This window comes from Grammomys surdaster, unplaced genomic scaffold (genome assembly GCF_004785775.1).
Source record: "Grammomys surdaster isolate TR1022 unplaced genomic scaffold, NIH_TR_1.0 63, whole genome shotgun sequence".
Classification (NCBI taxonomy): Eukaryota; Metazoa; Chordata; class Mammalia; order Rodentia; family Muridae; genus Grammomys; species Grammomys surdaster.
The window spans coordinates 30,720,050-30,744,493 of record NW_021604565.1 but is presented as its reverse complement, the minus strand read 5'-3'; the positions used below and the strand labels follow the sequence as shown (position 1 = coordinate 30,744,493).

The 24,444-nt window shown below is 39.9% G+C and overlaps 1 protein-coding gene and 1 pseudogene across 1 annotated transcript; both read left to right on the top strand.

Moving 5' to 3' along the window:
• Positions 1–124: 124 nt before the first annotated feature.
• On the top strand, positions 125–23,183 carry Mrpl13 (mitochondrial ribosomal protein L13). The gene is made up of 7 exons (XM_028767341.1): positions 125–314; positions 2,038–2,161; positions 5,839–5,932; positions 11,045–11,105; positions 16,729–16,815; positions 17,663–17,784; positions 22,940–23,183. The coding sequence occupies exons 1-7, from the start codon at positions 288–290 to the stop codon at positions 22,959–22,961; spliced, it is 537 nt and encodes a 178-aa protein (XP_028623174.1). The 5' UTR covers positions 125–287; the 3' UTR covers positions 22,962–23,183.
• LOC114620624 lies at positions 11,771–13,084 on the top strand (annotated as a pseudogene).
• Positions 23,184–24,444: the final 1,261 nt, after the last annotated feature.

The following is a 24,444-nucleotide window of genomic DNA, read 5'->3' as shown; positions in this document are numbered from 1 at the left end:
AACGCGCACTTCCGGTTTCCTGCCGCTTAAGTTGGCTGGAAAATGATGTCCTACGTCGGTTTTTCCGCCAATTATTTCGGGAAATTATTCTCTCAGTAGCCACACTCTTTACTCCTTTCATAACGAAACGGCTACCGGCGGGGACCCGAACGTGGCGGGGAAAGCAGATGAGCGCACGACAGCTGTAGGAACCTTCATGCTCGGCTGTCTGTGTTTCCCGCCGGACGAGTGGTGCTGGTGCTCTGGCTGAGCCATTGGAAATTAAAGGACACTGCAGGTCGGGAAGCATGTCTAGCTTCTCTAAAGCGCCCCAGGTGAGCTTGCATGTTTCGGGCAGGATACTGTTCTCAATACGCTGGCGAAAATGAAGAGCAGTGGCTCACAGGGATTTAATACAGAGGCTGAGCTTTCAGAAAAGCTGTCTCCCGTAGCCAAGAAGTGCTTTAGGAAGTGATACCAGAGAGCTGTGAGTCTGGCCACCACTTGATACCTCTGTTTTGGTGCTTCATTCTCTCCTCAGCTTGCCCCTTTCGTTTCTTTTGTTTCTTGCGGAGAGAGAAAAGAACTAAAGTGAGATTATAGGTTGAATGACGTGGGGCAGTGATGTTTTCATTTTTGTTTAGTACTATGGAGACGGGGAAGGGTGGAGCTGTAGCAGATGTAGTGTAGTGTTTGTCTAGCATGCAGGAAGCCCTGGGTTCCATCCCCAGCACCGCATAAACCTGGAGTTTTGGTGCATGCATGTTATCCCAGCACTTGGGAAGTGGAGGGTGAAAGATCAGAAGTTCAAGGCTAGCCTCCTCTAATACATAGTGAACTTGAAGTCAGCCTGTGCTACATACGACTGTTTAGAAAGAAAAAAGGACACCTATTGTAGGGTTTTGACCTTGAAGTCTTAGACATCAAAAAGATCAAGCCTGTAGGCCACCAGGTGGAAGATAAGCTGTTCACAGATGGGGGTTCTTTGAAAGACAAAAGGGAGAATTCAGTTAGAATGCTATTCTAGTATACCACAGAAAATACTCATGTATCAGTCAGACTAACACACTGGAGTGCTAAGATGTCCACAGTAGGTATTGAAGAATTGAATTTGGGTGTAAGAAGAAACAAGGTTGTCGTATAGGAAATATTGAAACTGAAGCAGATTTTAGGTAGAAGAGAAAATTAGTTTGTGATATAGCCTAATGCCACTTGAAGTACATTTCCTTTAAATGTAGTTGTTACCTGTCTGTGAAAGTCAACATTTTAAAACTTTGACAGCAAGGTGACATTGTGGCAGCATTTATATTGTTTATCAAACTTTCTAAAAGTATTAATTCTCATGGGACGTGATAAACTTGTCTTTTGCATGTGTGTATGCTAGTTTAAAGTTTAGGAGAACTAATATGAAACCACAAGCTTACATGTATTTTTCTAGCATATAATCTCTGTGTATATCTTTCTGGAATAGAGAATTTCCTTAGTTTGGTGACATTGAGGACAGTGATTTTATCAGATGACTTAACAATGTCTTGGAAGACAGGCCTGTAATACCGAATGAAGTGGGGAAAGTTGTAAGAGTTCAAGCCTTTGGTGGGGGGTGGGGGGGGGTCAGAGTGAACTTGGGGCTAAGCTGAGTAACTTACTGAGACTCTGACTCAAAAGTGTGAAAGAGGGGCTAGTGATGTGTCTCAGTGGTAGAGTGCTTGTCTAGTATCTCAGTTGTCACACACATAGACTTATTGAGTCTTAGCTATACTTCTCGGATTGAATAGTTATGTTTAGCTCTCCTAGAACTGAGTTCTTGAATAACCTTCAGTTGACAACTGGCCACTCAGCTTTCTGTATAACATGCCTTACTATCTTAATGCAATAATGAGAAAAGACTTCAGAACTGGTAATGGAAACAAAACACACACACACACACACACTAGTGGTAGTCTGTTTTTCAAAGTTAATTGCTGGCATTAATTATAGAATACACATGATAGTTATAGTAATGGTTTTAATTATTTCCATTTTAACTAGAATTTTCTTATCATTTTCTTTATTTCTTAGCAATGGGCCACTTTTGCTCGAATGTGGTATCTCTTGGATGGCAAAATGCAGCCCCCTGGCAAACTTGCTGCCATAGCATCCAACAGACTTCAAGGATTAAATAAACCAGTGTACCATCAGCTGAGTAAGTATTGCCTTAGACCTATCATTAGCAGCCATCCAGAATAGGAACTTCGTGAAGTTTCACCTAACTGTGTTTAAGGGCTTCTTTCTGTGTATAGATGAGGATTCCATACTCTATTCCTTCTCAAAGACTTCATCAGGTGCAAAACTGAATTTGATGTGTGTAAAAACTATAGACACACACCAGTTCTTTGAGGACAGCCCCATATTCTGAAATCTGTATAGAATATGAATCTAAGGATTCTGCCGTGCTCAAGCACCTCGTACAGTATGTGGCCCATACCAAAACTCATTAGAATTAGAGGTAGCTTTTACACGACATTTTCAAACAGATGCTTCATAAATACAAGCACCTCTTGTTCTTCCTGGGAATTTGGTTCTGTAGTCACTGTGACAACTGAATTACTAAACACTGCACAGCACATTCGCCTCACTGTGTTGAACATATTAACTCCACATCAGCAAAGCCTCTCATGACCACAAGATGTCACTACAGTCAAATTTCTAAATCACCAGCATTTGATAATGCATTGTCTTCTAAGAATTTATTTCCAACATTTAGTAGTTTAACAAGCAGTTATTAACTAGGTATTAGGGATTCATAATCACTGCACACATTTTTTTTAATGAACAGCAACAAATAATGACTATAAAGTTGACCATTAGGTATCAGACTATAACATAAGTAATATTTGAACTGCTTGATTTGTCAGATGGACCTTTGCAAGATACTGTTGGAAACCAACTTGTCACTTACACATGATTTTATTTTTCCTCTCACTTGAGCTTGTGCGCTCTCTCTCTCTCTCTCTCTCTCTCTCTCTCTCTCTCTCTCTCTCTCGTGTGTGTGTGTGTGTGTGTGTGTGTGTGTGTGTTTTACTAGGGACCTGGGTCTCAGACATCCTAGGCTAACACTATACCTCTGAGATTTGACTTGTGGGAGATTTAGGTCAAGGAGGAGAAGACAAAGACTCATCACCATATATCATAGTCCGAGTTTATGGTAATAATGACCTGAGGCTGTACACAGGCTCAGATGCCAGAAATCGTGTTCACATGAGGCTTTTTATATTTCACCTTACAAAACTGAAAGTAAACATAAAGGCCAGTACCAGTTCTTACTGTTTTACTGCTTTGAATAGCGATTTAAAAATATTTCTCATACTAGATCTTAAAATCTATAAAAGCAGCGCTGCACTGGTTGAAGAAGGGAGTTGGGCCTTAGCCTCTTGACCAGAAGTCACCATAGCAGGATCCTAAGACTCTTAGGTTTGGCTTAAAAGACAGTATCTTGAAGTAAGGCTTGAGAGGAGAGGTGTAAAAAAGCTACGGACAAGAAGGAAATATTTACAAACCTCACAGTTAACAAAGGACTTGGATCTAGACTATATAAAAAAACTTCTCAAACAATTCTAAAAAGCCATGACCTAATTAGAAAGTAAACAGGTATGCGGGGCAGTGGTGGCACACGCCTTTAATCCTAGCACTTGGGAGGCAGAGGCAGGTGGATTTCTGAGTTCAAGGCCAACCTGGTCTACAGAGTGAGTTCCAGGACAGCCAGGGCTACACAGAGAAACCTGTCTTGAACAACCAAAAAAAAAAGATGAAGAAGAAGAAGAAGAGGGAGAAAAGAAAGTAAACAGGCAAATGACTAGTTGGCAGGTACACAAAAGTCTATTTCAAGCTATTAGGGGAAATGCAAATTAAAACCACAATATGCTCATAAAATAGTGATGAATAAAAAATGGAGAAACTCTACTACTCGTATCATATTGGTAGAAACAAATGATACAATCTAAAAAAAATGACGTAGGAATTCTGATTTATTTACATTTCGTACATGGACAGAAACTACATTTTCAAATGTTTAAACTTGGGCCAGTGAGTGATAAAGCTTGCTGTGTGTCTGATGACCTCAGCTTAATCCTGGGAGCCTGAGAAAGGTGGAAGGAGAGACCACATCAAGAGGGTTGGCCGCTGACCTCTGTGTGAGCTTCATGGCACATGTGTCCTGCATTCACACACACAAAGTAACAACTTTTAAAAATGTTTAACAGAAGATTATATCTATTTCATTAACAGAACTTCATAAAAGCAATCATGCTAATCGGGACTCTAGCCTTCTATACCAGTGGGTACTTTTATATTAGTTCATAGTTCACTTAGACACAAATATTTAGTTGCAGATCTATTTTGCTTTGAAGTAGTAGGAAAGAGCTTTGAAGATAAAGAGATTTGACATAATTTACTGAGAAAAAAGAATTTATATCTTAGATGTGAAAGAACTTGCTTTCATCTTAATTGTAGTGTTTTAACTACTGTCTGTCCAGAGAGTCTTTTTGAATTCTGTAAATTTTTTAAGTGATTCTAGATGTTTTATACATATTTACAGCCTTTTTAGAAATTCTATTTTAGTGAAAAGTTAAAAGATTGAATTTTCTTCAGGTAAATATCACAGCAGAGCAGGATTCAGTAGCTTTGTGTGAGCTCAGGCAATTGCCTACCCTTGAGGGCCTCAGCTGCTGCAGCCGTGAACTGTCTGAAGCTGGGGTCATCTTTTCAGCGTTCAGAGGCATTCTTAGGCTCCTACCTAGTTCTCTAACCAGCTGCTTTCCTGGCCACCATGTGTCACTTGCAGGAGCGCTCAGACTTTCGCTTTCAGCCCCTATCAGCAGCAGCCTTTCCAGTTCCTCCCTTCTGTGACTCCTTTTACACTGGTAAGGAAAACGGACTCGCCTTACCTACTGCCATTCCTTCACCTTTGATCTAAAATAGGAACCTGTCTGAAAATTTTATGTTTAGATTAATTCTTTGCATGGAATCTTTTCATACAATTTTTGGAGATTATAGTAGTATACTAATTTATACTTTCTATTTTTAGTGACATTTTAAAATACAGTTCTATAATCTGTTGTTGAAGTCTTTTCCCTAGTAGTAGAATAGTGATTTAATGTTTCAGATTAGCCAGTGACCTCATACATAGTGGTTCATGTTGAAACTTGAATGTTGACATTTCATTTTGTTTTAAGACGGACACAAACTTAAAGGTGTTTTCAGGGGGAAACTGTTACAGTACGAGTACTTTGGTTTTCAGATCATCTGTCCTGTCACATATGTGTACAGTCATTGCTGAGAGTGCTGTTTAGGTTTAATTAGTTAAATGTGGTTGGAAAACGCCTCGTGGCCATAGTTAAGCTTAGAGCCATAGTGCTCCATTGTTCTCTAAAATTGAAAAGAATAATAATGATTGTAATGTCTCACATTTGTTTCTAATTTGCCTATTGGCAAAATCTACTTCATGCTTTCTGTACAGATTGTTTTCATATTTTTTGCTATTTGTAAAGGAAAACTTGTATCATCCACTAAAAGGTAAATGTAATAGAAATGTTTAAATGTAAATATTTTGGCAGAAATTTAATTATCAATGAGAGGAATAAAGAGGATAACAATAGTGTGCCCTGAAGAATGTGTTATCATCTTTTAAATTTTTCTTTCACTGTTTTTCTAGTGTTGAGATGCTTCCAACAAGTGAGACAAACATGTTCAAGGCTGTCACACTGGGATTTTCATTTCTGAGTGTGTTGTTAGCACTTTAGTAACTAAATAATCGAGCCATTTTTTTCCTAAGGCTTTGATGTTTTCATATTCAGTCTCTGCCTCATTTCTTTTTAAACCTAGGTGACTGTGGAGACCACGTTGTCATAATAAACACACGGCATATTGCATTTTCTGGAAACAAATGGGAACAAAAAGTGTACTCCTCACATACTGGGTAAGAGACCATCATTGCTAAGGAACACGGTTCAGATGTGCAGCTTTAATAATACTGTTGGTTTAAAGGAAATGGACAGTTTTTAAAAATGGTATCTAAGGAAGTACTGATTTTACCAATGTTACGCGTATACTTAGTGAACAAAAACAAACCAACACCCGTCAGTGCGCAATCAGTCTTTCTCCTTCTGTGATTCATCGTACTGTTTACAGTGCTGTCTGAACACTGAAGTCTCACATGAGGGTTAGAGAATGATTGCTCTTCTCTAGCTCCTATCTTGCTGTCACCGTCTCTCCTCATAGATGCACTCACCCAAGTGTTCTGAGAGTTCCCAAGAACAGTGGGACTCTCCCTCCATCTTTCCAGTTAGGCTGTTTACTGTAAAATAAATTTTCCCATATCAATATTGTGGTTCATAATGTTTACTGTCAGCCAGAACTCCTAAGGTTTTTTCACCTATGTTCCTGTTAAATTAAGTCTCTCCCTTTTTCAGTGTTTTAATTGTGTTAATCCAATGGCAAGAGATTAACTAACTGCTCCATTTTAGATTTTATCTCCATCATTTAATTTTGAGGTCCTGGTTTTGCCATCCGTGTCCACTTAACCCGTAGTTTCAGGTGAAGGGCAGAGTTTACTTAAGCCTATCTCTGTGCTATCATCCAACTTATGATTATAAATGTTGAGCTTTCACTCATTTTTTTAAAAACTGAATGTGTGTAAATATTTTGCCTTCATGTATTTATGTGGCCCACTTGCGTATAGTGTACAGAGATGCCAGAAGAGGGAAAGGGAACCCCTGAAACTGCAGTTACACACAGTTGTCAGCTGCCATGTGGGGGAAGGAACCAAACTGAGTCCACTGGAAGAGCAGCAAGTGTTTTTAACCACTGAGCGTGTTTCCAGCCTCGATTGTCCACTCCTGTTTAAGGTTGTCCTTCATTTCTGACCACACCTTGCCTTTCATGTCAGTGTTCTTTCCTCTCTTACCCAAGTGCTTCAGATACCTTTATTATTTAAAGCCAGAATATGTCCATTTGTCCCCTTAAGTTATGTTCTGGAAAGTTTAATACAGTTTCACAAAAAATAAACCCACATGCATCTCTCATAACTTCTGCTTCTGGCAAATCTCTGTAAACTGAGTTCTATAAAACAGAAGTAACTGGGAAAGAAATGTGAAAAGTCCTGAGAACATATGTTGCATTTAACCGAGAAGCCGTGTCAGTCCCTCCAGCATTGCCTACGTCTTGCTGCAGACACAGGGCAGAAGCAGGACAGCAGGCAGCGCAGTGCACTGGTGGGCAGCCTGTGTGGTGAGGACGTCAGAGGGTACCACCTCCTCACTGGCCGGTGAAAAGTCACAGTGCTTTGCATGCTGTCAGCGCAGCTGTGGCTGCAGCTTCCCATGATGCTCTTTAGTGTACACTGATTGCTCACCTCAATGCCTCTGACAGAGTGTCACTCACCCTCTTTCTCAAGGACTGCAGTTTATCCATTAACCCTTGCCTCTTGTCACCACCTGGAATGCCTTCCCTGTGCTCTTGCTGCCCAGGGGATGGCCGTCTTCTGTCTCTCTGTCTGCTGTTCCCTGTACCTAGTGTGTGTTGTACCTTGTGCTCCTATGTACTGTATCACAGTTACTGTACCTTGTGTGTGGTGTACCTTGTGCTGCTATGTACTGTATCACAATTACATGTTCAAAATCTACCTCCTAGTCATAAACTTTTAATATACGTGATTTAATAAAAGGAATGAAATTAACTTCTTATCCATGACCTCCATTTTAGGATATATATGTTTATGTCTTTTTTTCAGTTAAATAAAAATTATTTTAGTCATTTTATAGCAGTGTACTGTATGTTTTACCATGCATAATTATTCTTCTGTATTTAAAATGAAACAAAATTTAGATATTTATAGAGTTGGATAGTACTTTATAAAATATGTAAGTTCATTTAAAATAGTCTTCTGGAAAAGAAATATATATATATATATGTTTTTGATGACTGTGGCCATATTATTAAAAACAATACCAATAAGGCTTTGAAATGTTTATGGACACCTGATTCTTTTCATTTGTTTAACAGTGAGATTTCTGATCTTTTATGTTACCTCCATTTTGTAAGGGAGGGGGAGCATTATTTATTTCTTCGGGGTTCTTTGAGACAGACTTTGAAGCCCAGGCCTGTCTTGAGCTCATTATGTGGCTGAACCTGGCTTTGAACTCCTCATCCTCCTGCCTCTGCCTGCAGGTGCTGGGCATAGAGGAGTGTGCTTCAGCTCAGCCCCCTAATCACTGTTTATGAGCTTTAGTCTATTAGGGAATTACTCTAGTGTCATCTTTGTTTCTCATTGACTTTATGATGTTTTTTACTGTTGCTTAATTTTTTATATAATTTGATCTGGGCTTTACATTGAAATTTTTCTGATTTGTCTGAGAAAGTCATTTCTGACAAATAATTTATGAACATCAACCTCTCACTTTTTTCAGTGTTGAATTACCTTGTCTAAACTCATTGAAATGTGTTGACATGGCTGACCAGAACCTCATCAGCACCCTTCAGGTTAGGGTCCTGATTTATTTACCTGTGCATCTCCAGTACACAGGAAAATATACTCTTAGAAAGTATACGTGGAATTAATTCATACGGGAAACTTGTGACTGTCCTATCATCAGTCTTTCTTCACTTGTGAGAACCAATTGCATATTGCATTATTTGAGTTATTCCCTGCTTGGGATTTGCATTAGCATTCCAGGTCCTTTAGGAGAAAGTCCAAAGTCCTGAAATATAGCATAAGTGGTATTATGCTTTAGCATTTGCCAGCCCACTAGTAAAAATAGAAAGATGATCTTTAGCGTAGACATTACAAAGTAGTTTTCCATGAAGGGAAAGACTATAGGAATAGATGTCTAGACGGGTGGGTTTTTTTCTAAAATTGAAATTCCATGAAACAAATAAGTTTATCAGTTTGAAAATAACCCATCTTTCTCAGTAAATGTTTAATCTGGTTTTTTAAGTTGAATTCTTAATATGTAGCTTCTTTAGTCTTCTTAAAATGTTTCAGAATTTCTTGAAAGTTACTTAAAAGAAACTTACTTGAAAGAAACTTAAATTTGTGTAATCCTAAATTTTCCTTTAGACTAAAGCCCACTGGATGTTCTCTTTCTCTCTTTATGCCTTTTTGTTTGCTTTCTTTTTTACAAAAATTATTTAAATTTTTTTATTTTACTTAAAGTTGTAAGCCTTTACAGCCATGTATTGTCAGTTTCTTACACTTTTACAAATGTAATTTTCTCCTTTAACACATAGACTTTTAAAAAATTAGTTTGGGCAAATTTTTTAGACTAAACCATATACAGATATAAAACCAGAGTCTCACTGCTATACTGAGAGCCACTGACAGAATCTGATTTCTAGGTCTGGATCTGGTTATCAGGCTAATTCCAGTTTGCCATTTAAGTCTGATGTTTGATCTGAGCACTAGGAAGTATTTAATTTACTACCTAGAACCAATCCATAATTCCTCGTGATCTTTCACTGACTTTTAAAACAGTATATTTATCTGTGTGATGAACTGGCCAGATTGCTGGTATCCACCTACAATCCCAGTACTTGGGAGGTAGAAGATAGAAGATCAGGAGTTGAGCATCATCCTCAGCTATGTGAGGAGGTAGAGGCTAGCCTGAGCCATGAGAAGTCTCAATATAAGAAGGAAGAATGAACTTGACTTCAGGACCAAGTGTTCTGCCACCGGCCCTCCCCAGTTTTCACACCTAGATTACACAGTTAGTCTTACTTGGTAGAGAACATAAATTATCTGGCTCACTGCTATTTCTTGCTTTTGTTTTTTTTTAAATAAATGAATTATAATCTAGGCAGAATGAATGGGTAAATGAATGAATAAAGGCAAAATTAATATGAAAATAATTTTGCCAAGAAAGTTTTCTGAGATAACTACCTATGAAATAGTCATAGTCACTCAAGAGAATAATATTTCAATTACCATAGCTTACTAATTAATCTATTTTTAATTTGTGTGCGAAACTGGGTGTGTGCATATTCCACAGCACATACAGAAGTCAGAACAACCTCCTCATCTTTCACCTTGCTTTAAGGCAGAGTTTCTGGTTTCTGGGTTTTGTGCTGTGTGTGCTTTTCTGCTTTGGGGCCTTCTCTGTGCACCTCTCGTTTTGATGTGGCAATAGGACTATAGATGGCTGCTCTGCATCTGGCTTTTATACGGCTCCCAGGATCCAAACTCAGGTCCTCACACTTGCACAGCAAGCACTTCACTCACAGAGGCGCTTCTTCAGCCTCCTTACTGTCTCTTCATTGTTCCTCAGTTGGTTTTTAGGAAAGATATCCTGGAGCTGGGGAGATGGCTCAGCAGTTAAGAACCCTGGCTGCTCTTCCAGAGGACCTGGGTTCAATTTCAGCACCCGTGTGACCGTCTATAATTCCATTTCCAGGACATCTTATTCCCTCTCTTGCCTCTGTTAGCATCAGGCACACATGTGGTGCATAGACATACGTGCAGGCTAAATACCCACACAACTAAAAATAATTGATAATAATGATAGAATTTTAAAAAGAAAGACATCCTAAGGCTGGAGAGAGATTTCAGCAGTTAATAGCACTTACTGCTCTTACAGTAAGATCTCAGTTCTCACATGGCACCTGACAGCTGCCTGTAACGCCAGTTCCAGGGCATGCTTTCTTCTAGCCTCTGCAGGCTCCTGCATGCACATGGTGCACATAGATACACGTAAAAATAATAGATCTGTGAAGAAAGATATCCTTTTACTATTACTTTTATTCAGTGTGTGTGTGTGTGTGTGTGTGTGTGTGTACATGTGTACGTGGACGGGTGCCCACACATACTGGTATGGAGGTCAGAGAACATCATGCAGTCAGTTCTACTTTATGAGTCCCTGGGAACAAACTCAGGTTGTCAAGCTTGGGTATAAGCACTGTTACCCACTAAGCCATTTCACTGGTCCCATTACTATTTAATTTTTAAGAACATAGTATCCAGAAGCAAAGTATAATTTTTTACAATCATTATGTTGTTATAAACATATGATCACCCTAAGAACCTTTCTTCCTTTAACAGCTACCCAGGTGGCTTTAGACAAGTGACAGCTGCGCAGCTTCACCTGAAGGACCCTGTGGCGGTAAGTGTATTGTGTGTGTTAGTGTGGCGGTAAGCGCATTGTGTGTATTGGGGTAGTGGTAAGCGCACTGTGTGTGGTGGTTGTCTCGGCAAGACTGAGTCAGACTGGTTTTACTATGTCCTTTCTAATGTAGGCACCATTCAGGGCAATACATGCTTCATTGTATTATACAGAGGTTTTGGAGGTTTTTATTTGTGTTTTATTTGATGGTAGGTTGCTTTTTTTGAGACAAGATTTCTCTGTGTAGCTCTGGCTCTCACTCTGTAGATGAGGCTGGCCTCAGACTCACAGAGATCTGAATGCTGAGATTAAAGGTGTGCACCCCTCCCCCAACCTGGCTACACAAATTTTATTAATGCCATGTTCATTACCATTGAGTTCTATTTCCTAATTACAGTTACGGCAACTCAAAGATTTTAGATACTTTTTTTTTTTTTTGGCAAATCTGTCATTGCCTAGAATATGATCTTGCTACAAATACCTTGGAGAAAGAAAGAGGGATATAATATATTTCTTATTGTATTTTAATCTTACCAACTTGTTTGCCTGATTTATTATCTGATTAAAGGTTTATTTGATACTGAAATCTAAGTTATGGGTCGGCTGAGTCGGTCTCCTTGCTCCCTCCCCTCAGCCTCTTTGAGTACTTTCTGGGCATCAGGGCGATGACCATCAAAACTGAGGCTGCTCAAAGCACCCTCACCTACTCCAGAATGAGGGGAATGATAGCAAGTCTCATCGCTTTCATGAAACAGAGAAGGATGGGCCTGAACAATTTTATTCAGAAGATTGCCAGCAACACCTATGCATGCAAACACGCTGAAGTTCAGTCCATTTTGAAAACGTCCCAACCTCCAGAGCCCGAGCTTACAAATGCCAGCCCCTCTCCTCCTCCACCAAATCCCTCTCAACAAATCACCCTGGGCCTGTCCTCCAATCCCCACGCCAAACTCTGATTTTCACTTCTTGAAAGTGATCCGAAAGAGCAGCTTTGGAAAGGTTCTCCTGCCAAGGCACAAGGCAGAAGAAGCATTCTATGTGGTCAGAGTTTTACAGAAGAAAGCCATCCTGAAGAAGGAGGAGAAGCACATTATGTCGGAGCAGAATGTTCTGTTGAAGAATGTGAAGCACCTTTCCTGGTGGGCCTTCACTTCTCTTTCCAGACTGCTGACAAACTCTACTTTGTTCTAGACTACATTAACAGTGGAGAGCTGTTCTACCATCTCCAGAGGGAACGATACTTCCTAGAACCATGAGCTTGCTTCTGAGCAGCTGAAATAGCCAGTGCCTTAGGTTATCTGCACTCCCTAAACATCGTTTATAGAGACTTAAAACCAGAGAATATTCTCCTAGACTCACAGGGACACATTGTCCTCACTGACTTTGAGCTCTGAAAGGAGAACATCGAGCACAACGGGACAATGTCCACCTTCTGTGACACGAACGCCTGAGTATCTCGCTCTTGAGGCTCTCCATAAGCAGCCTTCTGACAGGCCAGTGGACTGGTGGTGCCTGGGGCTGTCTTGTATGAGATGCTCTATGGCCTGCCTCCATTCTATAGCCGGAACACAGCTGAGATGTATGACAATATTCTGAGCAAGCCTCTCCAGTTGAAACCAAATATTAAAAACTCAGCAAGGCACCTCCTGGAGAGCATCCTGCAGAGGGATAAGACCACTAGGCTGGGTGCCAAGGATGACTTTATGAAGATTAAGAGTCATATTTTTTTCTCTTTAATTAACTAGGATGATCTCATTAATAAGAAGATTACACCCCCACTTAACCCAAATGTGAGCGGGCCCAGTGACCTTCGGCACTTTGATCCCGAGTTTACTGAGGAGCCCGTCCCCAGCGCCATCAGCGGGTCCCCTGACAGCATCGTCACAGCCAGTGTGAAGGAGGCTGCAGAAGCCTTCCTTGGCTTCTTCTACCCACCTCTCATGGACTCCTTCCTCAGAATGTTCCAAGGATGGTTCTGAAGGATTTCCTCAGCGTTTTCTAACGTGGTTTAGTTAGTCTTTGGTGGAGTTACCAGCTAACAGAACATCTTAAAAGAGAATTTGCACACCTGGGAGCTTGGCAGTCCCGCCTGCCCGCGCACGCTGCTTGACGGAGCCAGAAGCCAAAGAGCACATCCTCCTCAGTGAGCTTATGAGGTCTTCATTTCTTTTCTTCCTTCCAACGTGGTGCTGGCTCTAAAGAGCGTGAGAGTGCCGCCTGAGACAGACACCTTGGTCTCAGGAGGAAGATGCAGGTCTAAGAGGAATCCCCCGCAGGTCTGAGCTATGATCAAGAATGTTCTGCAGTGTGTCTTTTCTGAGATCGTGTTAGCTCCAAAGCTTTTCCTATCGCAGAGTGTTCAGTTTTTGTTTGTTTGTTTGTTTGTTTTGGTTTTGGTTTTTTTTCCCCTTGCAGATTTCCTGTGTGTGCAGTAGTGTGCGTGTGCTATGCCTGATGACAGACGGTTTTGTTGTAAGCATCAGTGTGACACTTGCAGGACACTACACTGTGGGACATTGTTTGTTTCTTCCACATTTGGAGGGTATATTTATGTGTAGACTGTTTTTTGTAAGATATAGTTAATAACTAAAGCCTATTGAAACGGCCTTGCAATGAAAAGCATCCAGATGCTTACGGAAAGCATTGCTGCTACAAATGTTTCTATTTTTAGAAAGGGTTTTTATGGATCAGTGCCCCAGTTGTCAGTCACAGCCGTTGGTGTTTTCATTGTTTAAAATGTCAGCTGTAAAATGGGCATTATTTACGGGTTTTTCCCTTTGTGTTCATTTTCTTTTGCATTTCTGATTATTGTATGTATCGTGTAAAGAAAGTCTTACATTGGGTTATAACACTAGATATTTAAACTTACAGGCTTCTTTATAAACCATCATTTTAATGTACCATAATTAACATGGTTATAATGTGTACACCTCCTCCTTACCACACAACTTTTTGTGTGTGTGATAAAACCAATTTTGGTTTGCAATAAAATCTTGAAAACTATTTGCATAAAAAAATCTAAGTTATGGATTTGTTCACTTCTATATAGCTCTGTCATTGGGGGATTGTGTATTTTGAAGGTTTGGTGTTAGGTGAATTTAAGTTTAGAGTAATAACCTCACGGAATAAATAGATGAAGGTCAATGTGATGCCTCCTTCATCTCCAGCAATGCTTCTTACCTTGAGTCTGCTGCTCTCCTAATCTGAAAACAGTGTTTCAGTTTCCTTTTGATTTGCATTTATCTGGAACATAACTTTCTATAGTTTAAACTAACCCCTTCTAACATCCACTGTCCCTTCCAACACTTCACGGAGGGAAAAACAGATCCCAGAAAGAAGACAGGGAAACAATGGATTGTAAGCAAAGAAATATACACACACCAACAAAAACCAAAACCAACAAAGTCAATTGATATGAAGATAAATAACAACAGTATTGAATTGGAAGGGATAAGACAATCTTGAAAAGGTGTGTTTGTTAAGAATTCAATTCAGTGTCTAGCTCATGCTAGTCAGCCATTCTGCCATTGAACTGCATTTATAGCCCTATGACATATTTTAAGGAACAATTAACAGTTTGTTTATTAATTTAATAAATATATATTTATTTTTCTTGAAGTATATGAAATAATAAACACTATCACTAATATTATTAGAAGTGTAGCGCTTCACACTTGATGGCTTCTGGCCAGGGCATGGAGAAGAATTCAAATATCTTTAAAGGGCTGTCCACTGGGAGTTTGACATGCTCCAGTGTGTATATGGGCAACACAAATTGGACTTGTATGTTTTTTCTTTTCCTTGGGACAGGGCACGAGGTTGGGGGGTGGGGAAAACCTGGGAGGAGTTGAAAGCAAGTGTGATTGGGGTGCATTGCATGAAATTCCCAAATAACCAATGGAAATATGTTGGGAAAATAATAAATATTATTGTTAATATTTATTATCATTTGAATGGTATACTGAGCAAAATTATAATCCATATGTTTGTCCTACTACTGCTAAAAATAAATCTCTTTTCTTGTATTTTACAACTTGTTTTCCTTCTTAGTTGTCAGTAAACCTTGCCTTTGAACTATACTCATAGAAGAAATACCTCTTTCCCTTTTGGTAACTGTTAACTTTTTTCTTCTTAAATGCATTTATAAGTGAATAAGGTATCACCTCAAAAACACTCCTTATTTTCATAGAAAGTTTGGGGGAGGATAAATACGTTGGTTGCCATGATGCAACCATTTGTTTAGTACTACCTCAAGTTTCCTTGATGAAATAAATGTAGGAGAGGGCTGTTCTGTTGTTCTCAGGCTGGTTGCATTTAGAAGTTCCACAGTTGCCATCCGAATCATTCATGCAGATGTTACTTCAACACTGTTTTGTAGGTAGTGTGTTTTTTCACTATTAGAGGTCCCTGTGTTGTGCTCGGCTTATTTGCTGTGGCTTGTATAGAAAAACTGTAAGCCTGGATGGATAACGCTCTCTAATATGACTGTTACAACAAATTAAGAGTTTTCGTTACAAGTATTTTAAAAGTTTGAAAAGTTAGTTTCTGTTTCATTGGAGTATGTTAACTGTACACTAGGAGGCAATATGATTCAACTTTAATATTGACAGGGTAAGGTTTGTAAAAAGTGTTTTAAATTTTTTCCTACTTTCCAAGTTACCATGCAGCAAATGGGTTTAATTATAGCAATTTGATACACATGTGTCTTGATACTTTGTTCTAATTTTAGTTTTGATGAACAAAAATTGAAAGATAATGCAAAATGTTTGGTGGAGGCTTATAAAATATTCCATTTAAACCTATCTGCATTATTACCTTACTGAAAGATCTTAATTTGCTAACATTTGATTTATCGGTCTTTGTTCTGTGATGAGTGTTTTACCTGCATGTATGTCTGTGTACCATGTGTGTGCAGTGCCACAAAGGCACATGTCATCCTCATGACTTATGGGGAGAAGTAGATTTTGCATGTGATTGCATATACTGTATTTCTCTTCCTGGCAGTAGTACTGTTTAATTTGAATTCCAGTACAACATTTGATAGATAGATGGAGTGAAGTCACTCTGTGTGCACCTGTCTGTACTCAGGTTTCTCTGCTGCTAGGTGAGGCTGCTTATAGTACCTGCTTCACAGCATCATAAATACATTGTTAAAATGTGATGATGCACTGACTACCATTCAAGTAATGAATTGTTGGTGAATGTTCACGGTGACCATTGCTGCTAACGTGTCTTACTGTCAGTGTCACTAGACTCAGATTAGTTTGTAAATGTACAATTCACTGTCTCCCTCCTGGAGGAGATAGGATTCAAGTCCCATTGGTTCTTGTATAAGCTTAGAAAATGACTTAGGTTGAAACTGAGCACATACAAGGTGCTCTCTAGTCTCTTCTGTTTGCTCTTTTACTCCATAAACAATAAGCACGTGGCCCTCTAGGAAGCAGCAATGTAGAAAATAACAGAAGTCCCTTTCTGGTGCTGCTGTGCAGTTTACCTGGACTGTCTCCTTCCCAGTTCACACAGAATCTTAGCCATGCCTTTGCACAACCATCTTTAGCTGTATCGCTTTCAGTCTCACCCGAGTCTCACCTTGTGTTTAGCCCTCCATGTATCTGTTTTTCAGATTGTGAAATTAGCCATTTATGGAATGCTGCCCAAAAACCTGCACAGAAGAACAATGATGAAAAGGCTGCATCTTTTCCCAGAGGAGGTAAGTCGGCAGCGCTGCGGGCAGTGCTTCTCCTAGTGCGCAAAGAAGCACTATGTGCTGCTTCCAAACAGTTGCCGCAGGCTTGTTGTCAATCATTGTAAGTCAGCTTCTAACATATCTATTGTATTTTAAAGTGAACATGCTGCACACACGCACATGCATACATACACAGTGGTAATTATTCCTCCATTAACTGACATAGCATTGAGCTAAAGAGCAAAAATATCTGTACGTCCTGTTTGCCTGTCAGTCACTGCTTTCTTGTGAATGGGAACTACTATGGGTACCCTGTGAACAGGGATCCTCAGTGAGGGTTTTATCACCTGTGAAAAAGTAATCGTAATTTTGTTTCATTTTTCGTTTTTGAGAAGGAAAAGTAAAGTTTAGAAGGCAGTAGCCCTGGATACATGTACACACTCAGCCAGATGGAACAGTGTAAGGGTGGACCAAGACAGCTCCTTTTTATAACACACAAGAAAGGAATAAATTAACTACTACTTTTTAAAAATTAAATTGCCAAGGTGGAACATATCTGTAACTCAGCTCTTGGAAGGCTGAGGTAGGATGTTCACAAGTTCAAAGCCAGCCTAGGCTGTCTAGAGTATTTTTATGGCCAACTTGGGTACAGCCTTATCTCCAGAAAACAAAGAGCAATGAAACGAAAGGAGGAAGAACAAGAGGAAGGACAATTACAGAGACCATCGCTGCTCCATTGAACTTCTCGGGATTTATACGTGCTTTAAGGACTGATGTTTTCTCATTCTTTTTGCTTGTTTTTAATACTAAGTTTATTGTTTACTAGTAAATATATCTTAAGATTTCTAAGTCTTAGATGTGTTTCATGTAGGATATTCCGGAAGATATTCTTAAGAATTTAGTGGAAGAGCTTCCTCAGCCACGGAGAGTGCCTAAGCGGCTGGACGAGTACAGCCAAGAAGAAATAGAGGCTTTCCCGAGAGTGTGGACTCCGTAAGTGTGCCTTCCCTGTGTCCTTGCACTTCCTTTTGCAAGCTGAACTCTGAGAAATGTAAGACCCTTGAAAGTGGTAGGAGCAAACACTGTCAGATCCCCTTAGAAACTCAGTAGCCCTTAACCTCAAACTCCTTTCAAGATGTTGAACCCAAAAGTCTGTAAGCCTTGTGACCACGTGAGGTAAGTGCAAGGGTGTTGTTGGGTACTGCACTTGAGGCCACCTTATGTGGGGTGACTATTTTAGTGGTAACTCCACTGTCATCAACCTAAAGTAGGGAGCCTGCATTTTCAGACTGGGTCATAAGACAAGAATGGCACCTAATGAAAGTCCATTGACTCAGGAATTTTAGGTTTGATCCAAGAAGAAAAAAACAAAACATTTTTTCTCTTCCACACAATTTCCTGTATCTTATGTCCATTATGACAAGCCACCTCTTGTCTAAGTGTCCCCAGGCTCCTTTGACTTGGAAATGCAGAAGATGTAGCGTGTAACTTCACTTTCTTGGGCAGTGCCACTTGTAATCCTTACCTGGCTTGGGCTCCTCATTGTAGGCGATCACATGGAAACTTCCTTCCCACTGCTGTGTCTCTTGTAGTGTGGGCTGGGCATGTCCATGTGTCTCTGCAGTGTCTTGTGGTGCTCACTAGATTTCCTAGCTCCAATAAGACTATGTCCTTGTTTTGCTTAGTACTGGGCACAGCTCCCAGTACGCTGCATGAGCACTCAGCACGTTCTCACCAACTGAATGAAGATAATCATTTTCTTCATCAGCCTTTATAAGTGAAGTTCAAAAAGTCTAGGAAAAATGAAACATAACATATTTCAGTTTTTATAACCATTTATCACTACCCAGGATAATTTAATTTATATCTTATTATTATTTGTCTTCCTATATTAATAGCTAAATATAGCAAAAGGTAAGAGAACACTTACAGTTACCGGTAATTACAGCTTCTTATGTGGAACTAATAAGTTAGTATAGTTCGATCCCATTTTTTATAATTGGGAAAGTATAGGCAGAGAAAGATGTGGAGTTGTCACTAAGATTGTGTACTAAGTGGTGACTAGGGATTGAGCAGAAGGTAACTAGCTCCTAGGTCACCCTCCCAACTGTAACCTGGAGTACCTTGTGCATCTACGGTGGGCCGAGCTGTCAGTGTGTTAGCTACAGCTGCCCACAATGTACACAATGAACAGCCATTCATCTGAGCAGCCCCACTCCTAGAAAGAGAGGACCTGCCACGTGCCCTCAGGGCTGGATGAGAATTCCTGAAAGTTGAAGAGATGAATCCTTCCCTCACCAACTTCCGTACTCAGGTTTAGACCTTACCTCTATATGGCCTAGGTCTACACCCTTCACTAAGCCTGTTTCCTCATCTGAACGCACACAGTATTAGCATGCCTATTCATACAGAATTTTTGCATAAAGTATCTAAATAGAAAGAACGCTGTCACATCAAGTTGCTGTCCTGTAACAACATCCCATAACTATATTCCAAGTCTAATATTCTCATAGAATCACCATCAGAAATAAGCTTATATCTGTGACCAGCAGAATCATGATAGCATTTTTTAACCAGATCTACCAGGGATACAATTAAAGCAAATATAACATCAAACACATTTTATGAACTTGAAGTTATAATATAGTCTAAAGAGTTAAAGCAGTGTGGAAATACACTTACATTCAAAACTAAGTCTGTTTAATGTTATTAAGCAATACTGGTCACAACTGCTTACTTTTATAACTGACTGTCTCCACTATATAAGTACAGAGAGGGCTTCTCTGCGATTATTTTTAAGGAGATTCTCAGTAGAGCTTGGAGCTGCTTGGCTTAGTTGCGTTCCTACTGTGGGGATGGATTTTCCTGCTCTTTCACTTTGTATTCCCCTGTAGCAGGAATATGCATTAGACGGCGGGCTTTTCTTTATGGCTCATTAAAGTAGTAGTCTTTCCACCTAAGTAGTTACCACATATGTTACCTTCTATTGCCAAAAGAGTAAACAGATATGCATGTACTTAAACCTTATTGTGGTATAGGTATAATAATCATCTAACATAAATCATTCAAAATGTCATTTTCTCTGCATGCTAGAGCTGATATCAGGTCCAGTTAGATTTTAGTGCATGAAACGCATGTGACCAGGGAAAGCTTTATAGACAACCGGCTCTGGCCAGCTGTAGGACCGAACACTGCTCTGCCATTACTGTTATTGATGAATAGACTAGTTTGATGTAATTTTAAGTCAGTAACCACAAGTAATTGCCTTGCTGGCCTGTGCCATTAAAGTTTAGCACTTCAAGTTCTAATAAATTTCTGTATACTTTAAAAGTAGAATTAGAATACCTCAAATACCACTCAATTCAATACACTGAAAGTGGAACTTCTTACTATTGAATTCTCCTTTATGAGAAGAAAATCTCTCCTTTTGAAGGATGAATTTACTTGAAATAGCTTTTATTCCACCAAAAATAAATGATTCAAGACCATAATCTCCCTTTGGAATGTAATCATTAGAAACGATTCAAGATCGATCGGATAGTGAATCTGTAGACATGATGGAAACAGGTCTGCCTAGACCACACCAGGAGCGAGGACACTGTGAATGGTGGGAAGTTGCTCCCTTTGGGGTGGGTGTGTGTATGTGGTGTGTGTATGTGGTGTGTGTGTGAGTGTGTGTTTGTGTGTGTGTAAGAGAGTGTGTGTGTGAGAGAGAGAGAGAGAGAGTGTGTGTGTGTGTGTGTGTAAGAGAGAGTGTGAGAGAGAGAGAGAGAGAGAGTGTGAGAGAGAGAGAGAGTGTGTGTGTGTGAGTGTGTGTGTGTGTGTGTATAAGAGACTGTGTGTGTGTAAGAGTGTGTGTGTGTGTGTGAGAGAGAGAGAGAAAGAGAGAGAGAGAGAGAGACAGAGAAAGGAAGAAAGAGAGAAAGAAAGAGAGAGTTAATAAAACTTATGTGGGAATTTTTTTGATTTTTGGTAATAGGTAAATTTATAAACTTTTCTCTCAGAGACTAAAGCTTTTGAATAGCAGCAGTAATTGTCAGCCTAAATATTAAGCCAGCTGGTGATTAATTAGTTTGATTTTATTTTATTCAAAACTACTACTCTTGGAATTTCATTTAAATTGTCTTAGTGCTTACAGAGGTTTTATGTTCTTTAAGGCATACTCTCAGCATATGCTAACTCCATCCTGCCTAGCTACTGAGTACTCATTTTTTTAAAATAATGGTAGGATATAAGAGATGAAAGCTATCGATAACAAAATCACAACTTTTAAAGTCAAGCCATTCCCAATTGGCTGTCATCTGACTTCTTTCATTAGTGGGTAAATTTATCATGTTAGCGTGCCTTATGCTGCAGAACTTTTGAAGAAAATGCTGTAATGTTATATTTTATGCTCTAGATAATATGATGTCGGTATGGGCCTGACTGAGCACGTGGTGATTGTGGGAATTATACTTAGAATATCTCCTTATTTGTGAGAAGAAATTTAGAGAGAGAGAAAGAGAAAGAGAGAGAGAGAGAGAGAGAGAGAGAGAGAGAGAGAGAGAGAGAGAGAGAGAGAGGGAGGGAGGGAGGGAGAGAACACACAGCAGGACCATCCTTCCTTTACACATCCGTTGCCTGAAATCGTAGCTTCCAATTGGACAATCATTTTAACACTATTATATCAGTAATTATTTCCATAATTGTTGCGGTTTGGCCAGCATATTACACAATTCCAATAATCATATCCTGTGTGGTACTCTCATTGAAAAGGAAATGTTTTACTGTGTGGGCTAACAATTAAAACTGGCTCATTTTAACTTCTTTAGTTTTACATAGTTCTGTCAGAGAGCTTTTGTCTGGAAAGCCTGCAGTGGTGAACATTTTTTATCTTGAACTGCTTTGCCTTCTGCTCTCTCACTTGTTAACTCAATGATGCTTTCTATTAAACAAAAGTCACCTTTGTAGAGAAACTGAGTGGAAAGTCTTAGCACCAGTGGTGCTTGAGAGTGAAACCCCACATTCCCCGTGTAACACACACTACAGTGTATACATTTACAAATGTGCCTGTCAGGAGAGGGCCGGAGAGGGTGGGGCTGAGAAGGTATGAGGACAACCATGAGTGGCCTTCAGACTGTCTTCCCCCAGAGGGGGATCAGGTTTAGAGTGTTTAATGAGTGATACACATGACGCTATGAAAGCAAGTGCTCCAGGTGCTGGATACAGCAGCACAGGCAACACCAAGGGAGCACCGTGTCCAGGCTATCGCGAGTGAAGGAAGCGGGAGTTTACTCTTTGTGCCTGCCCTCTGGAGTGATAGCCATTCACCATCATAATGTACGTACTGTCAATTTTATTGTAGATAATATTAAAACAAGAGTTTCGTCCATGTCCTTATAAAATGTGCATTAGCTCATAAACTTGAAGGTAGTGAAGAAAGGTTTTACCTTCTCTAATCCTATAAGGAGCAGGGATCCAGGTAGGCAGCACCAGGGTTTTCTGTAATGGTGCTAGCTAGCCTGGTCATGTGGGATTTTCCCACAAGACTCAACTTAAGTTGCTGTTTCTCACAGTCAGGAGCTATAAGTGAGCTCAGGGAAGAGGGTGTGTTCCAACTTTCCCGTCCTGTTTCAACCAGTCTAGCGCTGGCCTAAACCATAGACAAGGGGATGTGCAGTGCAGCTCCTCTGGGTATGAACAGATCAGCACCACTTGTTAACAGAAAAAGAAACCTAATTTAAAGGGAAAAAAATCTTAAGAATTTAGGGTTTTTGTTTCTTGTTTTTTTTTTTTTTTTTAAACATAAACGTAGATCTGGAGGTCTGACAGCAACATGTGGACGTCTGTTATCTCTTGCCTGGTGTGGGATCAGGGATCGGTCTTAGGTCGTCAGGCCTTCACACTAGCAGCTCTACCCATGGAGCTATCCCACCCCACCAGCCTGAGAAACTGTTACTAAATATTTAGTTACTAAATATTTAGGCACAGAGAAACTGAAACTTTAAAATTGTCACTTCTGTTTTGTAATACTTCGGTTTGAATGTATTTTAGAAGTGCTGCCCTTAAGTGAACAATTACTTGGGTTTTAAAGTGGAAAAAAATCTTCATCCAGGAGAAAATGAAATAGGGGTTCATGAAGAAATACACACTTTTTTTTATCTTTCAGACCTGAGGATTTTCGGATGTAGGAGAGTGGAAATGGTCAAAAATTACAGCAAGAGACTGAATGCTTCAGGAAGTATTCCCATGACCCAAGGCTGACAGAAAACACGTGAGCTCACTCTGGGGAACACTCGAGAAGGCCAGGCCTCAGCAGGAAAGTGCAGTAGGACACACTGTTTTACAGACGTGTCTTGTGGAACCTTCGTTAAATGCTATAAGTGTTAATAAAATGCTTATTTGGTTATCTATTCAATGTCTCTTACTGAAAACACAGCCCCTCTATAGCATGCAGTTGTAAGTAGCCAAAAATCTCCATATTTGTGTATTTTCTCAAAGAAGGATTACTGTTCTTATACCCATTAACAAGGCCCACCTCCATATTCTTTTCCTTACCTGTTGTGTCTCATCCCTCATTCTGTAGAACTCACTATGCTGGCTCAGCATGGATATACTGCTGCCATTTTATATGTGTGTGTGTATATCATGAATAGCTAGTTCTGTTCTTTATGGTCTAAGATGTTAGAGGATGTAGGAGGTGCAGGTTAACTTTGGATGAGACCCCTCTGATGCACCTGTCAGGAAGTGTCAGCCATGCTGGATTTGAACTTTTTGGTGAGTGGCTCTTTTGACTCACTTTTGCTCCCATGAGTAACTCTGATAAGCTTGTCAGTTTGCCAAGCCATGCACAGGTGAAATTTTGGTTAATTGATGCCCTGTTAGATCAGTCAGTCTTACAAAATCCTCAACATAGGTATGGCTTTTTCTACTGTTCCCCTGTTGGCCAGGCATCAAATTCTGTACATACAGAAGCCAATGTTGTTTCATGTCCCATGGTGCTAGAAGGCCTGGTTGCTAGCATCTGATAAAGACAAAGCTAAGTGTAGAAAGGCAGTCTTTATGGGAAGAAAATGGTTGCTGAAGGCAGTGAGGGAGACACCCATGATACTGTTCTCAGCCACATCCTCTGGGCCTGCATTTTTTCTTTATACTACACGTGACAGAACATTTGCATGCATACATACCTGAGGTCTTGCTGCTGAGGAAGTAGTCAGTCATGACTGATTAGTGAGAGGATATACTATCTCATTTGTAGTTTTGTTGAGATCAGGATCAGCATTATTTCAGTCATTTAGAAAAATATACGCCAGGCAGTGGTAGCACATGCTTTTAATCCCAGCACTTGGGAGGCAGAGGCAGGCGGATTTCTGAGTTCGAGGCCAGCCTGGCTGGTCTACAGAGTGAGTTCCAGGACAGCCAGAGCTATACAGAAAAACCCTGTCTCAAAAAAAAAGAAAGAAAGAAAGAAAGAAAGAAAGAAAGAAAAAAGAAAAATGTACCGTGGCAAACACCAAAAGTCTTAGACTAAATATAAAAGGACTTAAGAAATGTTATGAGTGACAGAAGAAATGTGGTCAGAAGGGTTTGGGTTCAGTCACCTGGGTCCTCATTTGCTGGTGTAGTTGAAGGTGAGCACTGGCCAGTTATGAAGTCTGAGAATGGATATGTACT

Coding starts and splice junctions, on each gene's coding strand:
- Mrpl13 (XM_028767341.1), top strand. CDS start 288: ATGTCTAGCTTCTCTAAAGCGCCCCAG. Junction 315..2,037: donor GCTTCTCTAAAGCGCCCCAG/GTGAGCTTGCAT, acceptor TTTATTTCTTAG/CAATGGGCCACTTTTGCTCG. Junction 17,785..22,939: donor TTCCCGAGAGTGTGGACTCC/GTAAGTGTGCCT, acceptor TTTATCTTTCAG/ACCTGAGGATTTTCGGATGT.